Here is an 11,441-nt window from a genome sequence, read left to right as displayed (position 1 = left end):
AGTACATCCACCATCCATGCCCAGGTCAGAAGGAGAAAAAACCTGATTTGTAAACACAAATCTAAGATGCTAGAAAGCAAATACCAGTGAAAATCAAAGCCATCCAATTCATCCCGTAATGAAGCGAATGCAGTGCAGGCAATGGATGTTATACAGGCACCGGCAGCCATGGCCTACGGTCTCCAGGTAACGGAAGCAAAGCCATCTGATTCCCGTTATGAAGCGAATGCAGTGACAGCAGTGGATGTTATACAGGCACCGGCAGCCACGGCTTACGATCTCCAGATAATGGAAAGAGCACTTTGTCTGAGGAGGCCCCACAGCAGAGTTAGGAAGTGTGTGGGAGAAGAGAGTAACAACTGTTCTGTCCTCCCTCTTTGACAAAAAAAAAACAAAAACAAAAAACAAAAAACCCCCCAAAACAACACATAAGGCTGCTCTAAGCAGATGTGTGGGCAGGTCACGTGTCCAGCAAGTGAGAGCAAGAACTGAGCCCTACAACTCAGTTCTAAAACTTTCTATCTGGAGGTTACTTAAGGCAGGTTAAGTAAGGACTAATCCCCAAAGGCTGTCTCTAGCTCAGACATTTTAACTGCGAGTCCCAGCTAGGTATGGAACCCGTGCTTCTGACCGGCTGTATATTTGGTATTCCAGGAACTTCCTCTTTGGGTTCAAAATTTGCTAGGGTGAATTTAGGTTCCTAAGGAAGAAGAAAAGGAGCCACTGCAATATATGTTCTAAAGATTCTACATGGCCAAATGACTACATTTCGTGACTCTGGAAGTTAGAATGTTATACCAAAGCTAAATAATCTTGGGCTATTTTTAGTTCTTCTAAAAGCCACTCCCTATGACCAACCTAGCTTGCTTATGCCTATCATAAAAACCTTTTGAAATTTATTTTTAGCAATCCACTCACATCCACCAATCTAAAACCTAAGAATATCACTAGATAGCGGGAGATCTGTAACAGATTTTAGTGCTTTGTCTTAACCCACCTACCTGGTGTTTCTAGCCATGTATTTTTAAGTTGTCTTGATTTAAAACTTTCTTTTTTTCTCTTACTATAAAAGATTCATGAAGCTGAGCATTGTGATCTGTGTCTTTAATCCAAATACTCAGGAGACAGAGGCAGGTGGATCTCTGTAAGTCCCAGGCCAGCCTGGTCTACATAGCAAGTCCCAGGCCAGCCTGGTCTACATAGCAAGTTCCAGGTCAACCAGAGTTACCTTATTTCCAATAAAGCAAAACAAGAACAAATAAAAACTTTCTGAAATTATTACCACATCGGAACATGGAATTTGAAGGAATCTGAAGCAACCTGAATCTGTGTTCACGGCCATGGCTATCCATATTTGACTCTACAATAAAGTATCTTTTTTTTTCTTCCCATGTTATAGCTGTTTTTTGGTTGTTGACATAGGGAAGAACTCATGGAAATACTTCACTTAGGTTTACCTACTTATCATAAAGAATTCAGATGAAGAGTCAGATGAAAGGATGCATTGGCAAAATTTGGGGCAGGGTTATCTTTAAAACCTACACCTGAGTGCTGGGCTTGGTACAGGTTTACACTGAGGAAGTGGAAGCAGGGCATCAGGAATTCAAGGACATCCTCGGCTACATAGCCAATTTCATGACATCCTGGGCCATTCAAGATGACCCCGTCTCAAAAGGAGAACAAAAATGAGAACAACATGGAAGTTCATTAAATCTCTTTCTTTTTATTGAAAATAGATTTCTCTCTCATGCAGTATATCCAGACCAGTTTGCCCCTCCCTCCACTCTTCTCAGCACCTCGCCCCCAGATCCACTTCCTCTCTGTTTTCTCTTCAGAAAAGAGCAGGCGTCCAAGAGATGACAGCCAAACACAACAAAAAGTGATACAATAAGATAAGGCAAAAGATTTTATATTGAGGTTGGACAGGGGAATCCAATAGGAGGCAAAGAGTCCCAGGAGCAGGCAGAAGAGCCAAAGATACACCAGCTCCCACTGTTAGGAGTGCCACCAAACACCAAGCTAACAGTTACAACATCTATACAGAGGACCTGGTGCAGACCCATGCAGGCTCTGTGGTTGCTGCTTTAGTGTCTTGTGAGCCCATTATCCACGTGTTTTATAGAGTTTAAGTCTCTACCCACTCACAGGTTGTTGGGTGGGACTGAAAATTTTAACCCTCAGCCTTCTGCGATGATTCATGTCTACAATTCCAGTGTAGATAAGCTGAGAGTTCAGGATCAGGTTAGGCTACACAGTTAAGTGCCAGCCAGCCTGGGTTAAAGTAGGAGCCTGTCTCTCCCTTCTCTGCCCTCCCTCCCCCTCCCTCCCCCTAAGAAAGACAGTTCCAGCCCTCTGATTTTCTGATCACTTCCTTATTTTTCTGGTGCTTAAGCCTCATCTGGTGCCTGCCTTTGGCTCTACCCTGAGCTACTTTAATTAGAATAAAATCAGTTATGATTTAAAAAAGGAAGGGGGAGGAGGACACTGTCATTCATACAAAAGATACCGTGACACTCACTAAATGCCAAGGTTTTTAGGAATTTGGTGGCATGCTCTTAGGATTTCAAAGTACAACCCTGTCTCAAACACCAAGTACAGGTAAGTCAACTAAAAAAAATTAAATTAAGCTAGCCTGGTGGCTCATGCCTTTGATTGTAGCATTTTGGGAGGAGGGTCACAGGCTTAAGGCTACATAGTGAGACCCCCTGTCAAAACCAAAACCAGAAGGGAACTGAAAAATCCTCTAAACTCCAGGCCAAACAGATTCTTTCCAATGTCTGTCTAGGCGATGTGTTGGTGGGTCTTGAACTCTGGCTCAGGACCCGATCCTTCTTCTGACATTTCTATTGGCTCAGTGAATACTTTTCTGTTAGATCCCTCGGTATCCTGTTTCTAACAAAGATGGTGCTTGACTGTATCCATTCTCAGAGCTCATAGGTCAGTTGATGTTGAAGCCAGAAAAGCACAGGGCTATATCTTTTTCTTTTTTGTGTTTCCTTTGTTTTTTTTTTTGTTGTTGTTTTGTTTTTTTCCTGTTTTGCAAAGTTGTCAATGGAGTCTTGTTTTTGTTTTTATTTTTTTGTTTTTTTTACCAATTTAAGCTTGGGAACATTTGACATAATTTTGTGCCTACCTGCAACCCTCTTCCAGAGCTGAGGACTGAACCCAGGGCCTTGTGCTTGCTAGGCAAGCACTCTACTCTATCACTGAGCTAAATCCCTAAGCCCATATTTGACTTTATTACTATTTTCCCAAGTAACTAAAATCTGTACAATGATAGTGTATAATGATGGCACAGTGGATGGGTTTTATCCAAATTTTATTCAGAGATTAACATTAATAGGGGACAAATGGGAATGAAGTGCAATAATACAAAACTTAGTATCTTGTATGCTAAGCTAAAAATTAATTTATAAAGAATAAATTGTAAGTTCAATATAGAATCATTTCATTAAACTCTGTCTTAAAAACTAACATGATGGACTTGGGGCTGGAGCTCAGTGGTTAAGAGTACTGAGTGCTCTTCCGAAGGTCCTGAATTCAAATCCCAGCAACCACATGATGGCTCACAACCATCTGTACAGCTACAGTGTACTCATATACATAAAATAAATAAATAAATCTTAAAAAAACTCTAATATGATGGTAGGCGTGTACATGCTTTTACACCTTTAATCCCAGTGCTTGAAAGGCAGCTGGTCTACACACCAAGTTGCAGGCTAGCCAGGGGTACACAGTGAGAGCCTGCCTCACAAAAAACAGAAAAAAGAAAAAACACAACAACAAAAACAGCAACAAAAGGTAACATAGGTAAATTAAAAATCAGGTTTACTGTCCCAAGTGTTAGAGAATGAAGTTAGGAGGTAGAGAAAAGAGAGTTGCTTCCAATGAAAAGGGAAGCTGGTCTACCTAGGGAGTTCTAGGCCAGGCAGGGTCACACAGGGAGGGGGTGGAACCTCAAATCAAGCAAACAAATAAACAAAAATAAAACCAGGTTATAAGGCAAAGGTCATACTTCAGTGACTGGCCATCTGCCTTGGCTGGATTTCATCCCTAGCACTACAAACCCCAAGTATTTATGCACACATATACACATAGAAAGGAAGAAAGAGAGGGGAGACAAGGCACGGGAAAACAACTTGGGGAGGGGCTGAAAAGAAGGAAGGAGAGAAAGAAGGCTGAAATGAAGTCAAGCAGGTTTATGCTACAGTCCGTGGTGCGTGGGAGGCTGTGGCAAATGCTCTGATCTCGTTTCTCTCAGACAGGATCTCACTACACAGCACTTGTTGACCTTGAACTTCCGGCAATCTTCCTGCCTCAGCCTTCTGAGAGCCAGCATTACAGACACAAGCTGCCATGCCCACTGTCAATTCCAATGCCCTCTTTAAAAAAAAGAAAATTAAAAACGTAAAAATTCTCTGTTAGGTGTAGTGTCTGTAATCAGAAAATTGGGAAGGAGAGACCACAGAATCAAGATTTCCAGGCCACCCTTGGTTACAAAGTGAGTTCAAGGACTAACAACGACAACAAGGACAACATGCTCAGTGTGGTAGCCCATGCCCTTAATCCCAGTATTCAGGAGGCAGAACTTTAAAAGTTTAAGGCCTCCCTGGTACACAAATTTAATTCCAGGCCAGAGAGCCATGACTACAGTGAGATACTCAAACAATAACAACAATAGCAACAACAGCAAAGAGCAGGAAAAGTAGACATTTTCAGCTGGATTTATTAATGTAGACCTGGAATCCTACTCAGAAGGCTGAAGGGAAAGAATCAAAAAAACCCAAGGCCTGCTCAGCTACAGAGTGAGTTCAAGACCAGCCTTGGCAAATTAGTGAGTGCTTGCTTCAAAATACAAAAGATAGTTGGGGTGCTAAGTCCATGATAAAGTGCTTACCTGGCGTAGCCCTAGCCCAGCCCTGGTTTCAATCCCCAAGACAGAAGAAGAAAAAAGTATGAAGACTCTGGATCATTGTTCTGACACTGAGTGTGAAAACCAATGAATGACCTATCGTTTTTCCAGTAAACTGTAACCTTCCGAGTGCAGTAAAGGCATCCATTTTGCCATCATATCCCAGGAGTCTGTTTTGGGGTCTTTGGCGCAGTACACACTTAATAAATGGCTGACAGTGAATGAGCAGAGATGGGAGAAGAGGATTGTGGAGCTCCCCTTTCCTCACTGTCCCAGCTCTCCTGGAGCACATGATGGCTCATGTTCACCACCTACACATACCCTTGAATAAGCTTGTGGGATGTCACCTGGCTTGTGCCTGAAAGGGAAGCAGGTGAGAGACTTTCTGTACCAGGACTTCTGCCCTGGCTGGGTCTGAGCCACTTGGCTCAGGCCCCCCTCACCACGCCTGTGAAATCAAGCTGGAGGAGGTGTCCTTGAAGTAACTACAGTGCCAATGCACTCAGCTCAGGTCTGTGAGAATTTGCATATTGAGAAGTGGCAATGGAGGCTTTTAGCAAATTTACCCCAAGAAGTGAGAAGCCCCAAGATCACAGTCCCTTGTTTAGTTCCAAGTGAGTATCCAGAGCTTCCTCAAGATACAATGATGGAGAGTCATCTGCCTTAACGGAGTGTGTGAGACACACTTAACTGCTTGACTGAGCAGGGGGCAGACATAGGGCCGAAGTGGAATGTGACTGCATTTATATTATTTCACTTCATCTTTGATGTTCCAATACTATGATCATCGAGATATAAGGGAACACATGCAGTTTACTTTAACAATATTAGGGACTGAACCTAGAGCCTTAACGCTAGCCAAATGCTAGACATCTCCGGCATCTTTTTATTTTGAGAACGGGGTCCATAAAGTATTGAAAACTGGCTTGAACTAAGTAGTTAAGGCAGGACTTTGACTTGAGGTCTTCCTCTTCAGAAAGTTTAGCCTCCTGACGTAGTTGGGATTTCAGGCCTGTGCCACCGGGTAGGCTACGTGTATTTTGTAGCCAGAATAAGGAGGTATAAAGGGTTATAGGAATAGGGAGTGATTACAGGCCTGAAGGGGCAAGTGGTAGGGAACTGGACTAACATCAGATGGGCTGAGGCTGGATTACCTAAGGCAATTTCTCAAAGACGTCACATCATAAACTCAAGGAAGCAGAGAGGACAGGGATTCAGTCTGAATTCTAGTTTTGTTCTTAATCTCAGTTATGTCTCCATGCCTTGGTTTCCTGAATTGAAAAGACAGGTGGATGGAACACGGTGGCCTCATTGATTCTGAACCTGTTGATTTGGGGAAGGGCTCTACTGGAAGAAATCTTAACCAAATATAAACCCTGGGCATAGCTAACGCCAGTTTTGGACCCATGGAGGATTTAGTTCAAGGGATGGGTAGGCTAATCATAGGTCACTTTTGCTAGGATTCAAGTACAGGGAAGTTCATATTGTTGAAGCTGGCCTTCGGAGACTTTAGTTCTCATCTCTTTAATACAGATATTTTCAGAGGGTCGAATAGCTTAGTTTGAGCTTGGTGATGTGGAACTTCAGTGAGGGGCTTGGCCTCTGCCTGCTGTATTCATAGTAGTTTGAAACAATAGCCTGCAGTTTTTAATCTTCTCTCCATTCCTTTGTAGGGATAGAATCCAGTGGAAGGAGCCTCTGACTGTTACACCCCCAGCCTGACTTTAATGTTTACACTAGACCCTTGTGAGCATTTATTATGTGCAAAGGTTCCATTAGGTGCTTTTGTGAAACACAAGAGTCCCCTTGGGACAGACACAAAAGCTAACGCCTCAAGAAGTCACCAACACCTAAATGTGTCCCCCTTGCTGGGCACTGCCAGTAACAGGTGTGTTAAGTACTGATTTTGTCTTTTGCTCAGTGACAGTGGGAATCAGAACTGAGGGCTAACTCGGAGGGCTACCATGGCGCTGGTTCCCTTTCTCATAACCAGGGCAACTTTTTACTTCATAAATAACAGAACAGGGCATTGTCCCCCGCCGGTCTTTTCTGGGTGAGGAATAAGCTTTTTATAGCTTGGGATCGTTTCTGTTTACTTGGTTTCTTCCAGCACCGGTTATTCCTGCCTAGTTTTGTCCTTCACTGTCCTTACTCTCTCTTCCTGGGTTTCCTCTCTTGCAAAGGACAACTAACTCGAGAACACAAGCTGTTTGTGTGCGTGTGCCAGCCAAGGAATTTCACTCCCCTCCTTCTCCAAGGCTGCCTACCCCTCTATAAATAATTGTTCTCTTCCCTCCCTTCAGACCTGGGAGTAGTTTGGTCACATTAACGCACGCGCGCCGGCACACAACACACACACACACACACACTTTCGGGGGGCGGGGATGTGAGCATGGGTGACCTTGTGAAGGTACTAGCCCACTGGGGATAGGATTAGCAAACCTGAAACCTCTGCAAATATCTGGCTTCCTCCGGCATTTCTCTCGAGGCTTCTGGCTGTCTCGTGCCTACCTTACCCAGTACCCTTTAGGTTCGCTCCGCCACACAAAGCCCGATCCGCCTATCTCCTCTTCGCAAACCCCGAGAACTTCATTCCGCACGTTGAAACTCGTCGGTGGCGGTGGCGGGTAGGACTGGGCATGCTCAGTGGCGGGGACAGGTCTGGGAGGCGAGGAAGCCGCAATTGAAGTGGCTCGGCCTTGGGATGAGGGGGAGGCGGGCTCCCCGGCCGGGGTCCGCGGAGGTTCCCGCAGCGGCGCGCGATGCCGACACGCCGCGGGCGGGAGCAGCAAGCCCGGCGCGCGGGGCCCAGCTCGCCGAAGACGTGAGGACGCCGACGGGAGGAGGGGAGGAGCGCCCCGGCCGCCAGCCCCCGGCCGCGGCGCCGAGGCTGCCGGAGAGCAAGCCCCAGGATGGATCGGAAGGCGGGAGGACGGCCGACCGTGACCTCCAGCGAGGCTGCCTGAGCCGGAGCCCGCGCACCGCCCCGCCGGTCCCGGGCATGGGCGACCGCGGCGCGCAGCACGAGCGCGCGGCCCTGCAGTCCCCGGGAGCCCCCGAGGGCGCCGCGGCCGCCGTGAACGGGCTGCTGCACAACGGCTTCCACCCGCCGGCCGCCTGCAGCCGCGACCCGCCGCCCCCACGCTTCCAGCTCCCGTCCGAGCTGCAGCCGCAGCCGCAGCCGCAGCCTCTGCCGCAGCCGCAGCCTCAGCCGCTGTTCGCTCAGCATGATTCTCCGGCCAAGAAATGCCGGCTGCGGAGGAGGATGGACTCCGGGAGGAAGAACAGGCCGCGTAAGTCCTGCCGGCAGGGGAGCGCCGGTGCCCGCGGTCGAGGGGGGCGGCAGAGCGCCGCTCTGGACTGCGTCCTCCCTAGAGGCGTCGGGCGCCCAAGGTGGCGCCTGGCTAGTCCCATCCGCTTGATGGGTCGGGCAGACACTAGCTGGAGCTGCTCCATCGGTCACCGTAGAGGCAAAGCGAGCGCACTGCCCGCTCTTAGGGGTGGCCGGGGGCGAACACCCGACTGATCTCGGGTCTGGGACTAGGGGGAGGGCGGGCTGGCACAGCCCCAGTCTCACTGCTCCCTTCTCCGAGCACATTTTTGGGGCGTGCAACTCAGGCTACCAGTTTGCCCTTTGAATCGCAGAGTAACCGCCAGTATCTCGGGCCCATTGGCAAGCTTAAGGAGGCGTGGAGTTTGACAAACCCCCAAATCACAGCCTATTAAACAGTGTTTCCCCACAGCCAGTGAGAAGGCTTGTGTAGAGGGAAACACCCACTGACACCATGTGGGCCGGAACTGTGTGGACCAATGAGGACCGCAGATGGATTTCTCCCCCCCACCACCTTGGAGTGGGTAGAGTTGAGTGTTGGTAATTGTACAGCCCCGAAAAGTGCGTTGTTTCACAATCTGACGCTTGTATATATAATGGTAGACTGTAAAGGGTACCTTCCCCACCTGACGTTCTGGGATGTCAGTTTGTAGGTAGAGATTAAAGGTTTTGTTTTGTTTTTTTCCCCCCCTTATCTGAGCCTAACTCCATTCAACTGGTTACCTCTTTGTGGGTGTCTTTAATGAAGCTTATAAATGGCAGAAAGCAAAGTAAGTAGAGTACACGGTAGTGAGCGATCGGATTCAAACGTGTACCTGTTGCATATAGATTAACTGTTCGGTGTTGGGAAGTGATTAAATTGGGTTTGAATTTCTGTAAAAGGTTGATGTTTGGCAAACAGCGTAACTCCTTCTATCTTTGCTTATAATTTTTTTTCTTCATAGTTTTCATAGCCTTTCTGCAACGCATTCGTTTCTAAAACTTTGAGAAAAGCTTTAACACGTCTGGGTGAATCCAGTGCTTGCACTTTGAAATGTTAAGGTGTGTGTGGAGTTTGGGAATTCCCAGCAGATTTGATTTGGCATGGCTATAAGATGGTTATTTAGCATCTGTGGTTTTTTGTTTGTTTGTTTTGTTTTTTTGCGCATTTCTTTATAGCTCTTGGAAAATTATTTTATGAACTTCAGATTGGCTGATACCTGTGTCTTATTTCGTTTGTTTTACTTCCATGAACCCACACTTTACTTATTTCTCTGGTCTCCATTTTAAAGAGTTTACTCTAGTTTTCTACAACAGTAACTAGACTCTAAGAAAGAGAAACGTTGGGGAGGCTGAGTAAGGAGAATCTCAAGCCTAAGACCAGTCTGACCTACAGGGTGAGTTGTGGGGCGCTGGGGTGTTAGATAGGCACTGGCTGGTTTGAAGTTTTTTCTTTTTGTATTTTTTTTTTTTTTTTTTTTTTTTTTTTTTAGTTTTCTAACACTTAAAACTTAAAGGTGGTGGGTATGTGGATGTGAGCATGCTCAGCAGTCCAGGAGGTCAGAGGACAACTTGGAAGAGTTGGTCTCTCCTGACACATGATGACACTCGGGTCATCAAACTCACATTGATGGGTTTGGTGACCAGGACCCTTACTTGCTGAGCTGTCTTTCTGGCCTCTGGAATTATTTTACAATACCAGAAGATGTCATTTTCTGCCTGTGCACTTTGTATCAGAAGCTAAGTGGTTTGTGTTTCTTACAAAAAAAAAAAAAGCTTTTAATTCTTCTTTTATTTATACATTCTGTTAAGTTATTTATAAGTTATTTATTTACTTACTTTGTTTTCATGAGATAGGATCTCATGTAGCCCAGGCTGGCCTCAAACTCCACGTGCAGCCAAGAATAACCTTGAGCTCTTTGATCCTCTGGCCTCTACAATAAATCATCATACTTGGCTTATTTACAACTTTTGTTTGTTTTGTGTTTTGAGTTAGGGACTCGCTATGTAGCTTTGGCTGGCCTGGAACAGGGTAGTTGTAAACAAACATTTATCTGGTCCTGCCTTCTGAGTGCTGGGATTGAAGGAGTGTGTCACCAGCCTGGTGTATTTACAGTTTTTTTTTAAAGGACCGAATCAACACTCGTTTTTCATTATCCTGTTATGTTTAATTTTCTTAGATTTGAGCACACATTGATTTTCTTTTATTTTTATGTATAGGAATGTTTTCCCACCATGTATCTACCTGTACTACATGCATGCCTGATGCCATCAGAGGTAAAAAAGAAGGTGTCAGATCCCTGGTCCTGGAGTTACAGAGAGTTGGGAGCCACCATTTACGTGCTAGAACTAAGCCTGGTCCTCTGCAAGAGCAGCCAATGTGCTTCACTACTGAGCTGTCTCTTCAGCTCTGAACATACCCTGCTGAAATACAGTTTGCATGCCCTAAGGCATACATCTGTATATTTCACTACTAAAATTTCTTACTTAAAACTAGTTTTAGCACAAGAGAGATGGCTTAGCAGTATGTGCTGCTTTCCCAGAAGACCAGAGTTTGGTTTCCAGCACCCACCTCAGAAGGCTCACAATCAGCTGTAACTCCAGCCCTATTGACTAACTCCAGCCCTATCCGAGCTGACACCCTCCTCTGGTCTCCAAGGGTGTCTGCACACATGTGGAATGCACACATACATACAAATTTAAAAACAAACAAACAACAACAGTCTGTAAATCTTAAGACCAAAATCTTAAACCCACCCTCTCAGGATGAAGGTGTTCTCATCTAGAAATCAAATCAGGAGGCTGGAGGAATAGCTCAGTAACAGAAGATGGAAGCGTCCGGCCTTCAAAACTCCCTGGGTTTATCTCCCAGCACTGTCCAAAAGTCAAATCAGTTGCTTGTTGGTTTTACTAAGCAAAGAAAGGAGAAAGTTATCTACGTAATGTCCATCTACGTGTCGTTTCCTCCTACATACTCTCTGGAGGCCTTAAGACTAACTTCTTCAGGTTTCCTCACTTATTTTGCCTGCCCCCTGCTACCTAACAGTCATGATGTCCGCTATAGTATCAGTTTTCTAGAAATGCTAGCGTTAAACTAGGTGTTGTTCCTGATACCTGCAGAATTCCATGATGTTTCAGAGCTGACAAATCTTCCAAGTGATCTTTATGCTAGTTATCTAGCCTGCCGGAGGCATGAGCATTTAGTTATATTCTCATGTC

The 11,441-nt window shown here is 45.7% G+C and overlaps 1 protein-coding gene across 4 annotated transcripts in view; it reads left to right on the top strand.

The window, feature by feature from the left end:
- Positions 1–7,147: 7,147 nt before the first annotated feature.
- The window catches only part of Pank1 (pantothenate kinase 1), a 67,400-nt gene continuing 63,106 nt past the window's right edge, over positions 7,148–11,441 (top strand). Inside the window, exon 1 of one of the 4 annotated variants that reach the window (XM_031390146.1) lies at positions 7,148–8,205. In XM_031390146.1, the coding sequence (XP_031246006.1) occupies positions 7,617–8,205 (589 nt within the window). In that variant the 5' untranslated portion in view covers positions 7,148–7,616. Of the gene's footprint in view, positions 8,206–8,239; positions 9,014–11,441 lie in introns of those variants that run through there. The other 3 variants (XM_031390145.1, XM_031390147.1, XM_031390148.1) reach the window with 3 other exon arrangements.

This window comes from Mastomys coucha, unplaced genomic scaffold, assembly GCF_008632895.1.
Source record: "Mastomys coucha isolate ucsf_1 unplaced genomic scaffold, UCSF_Mcou_1 pScaffold21, whole genome shotgun sequence".
In the NCBI taxonomy this organism is placed as follows: Eukaryota; Metazoa; Chordata; class Mammalia; order Rodentia; family Muridae; genus Mastomys; species Mastomys coucha.
The sequence above is the reverse complement of the archived record's forward strand: the minus strand, read 5'-3'. Positions and strand labels throughout refer to the sequence as shown.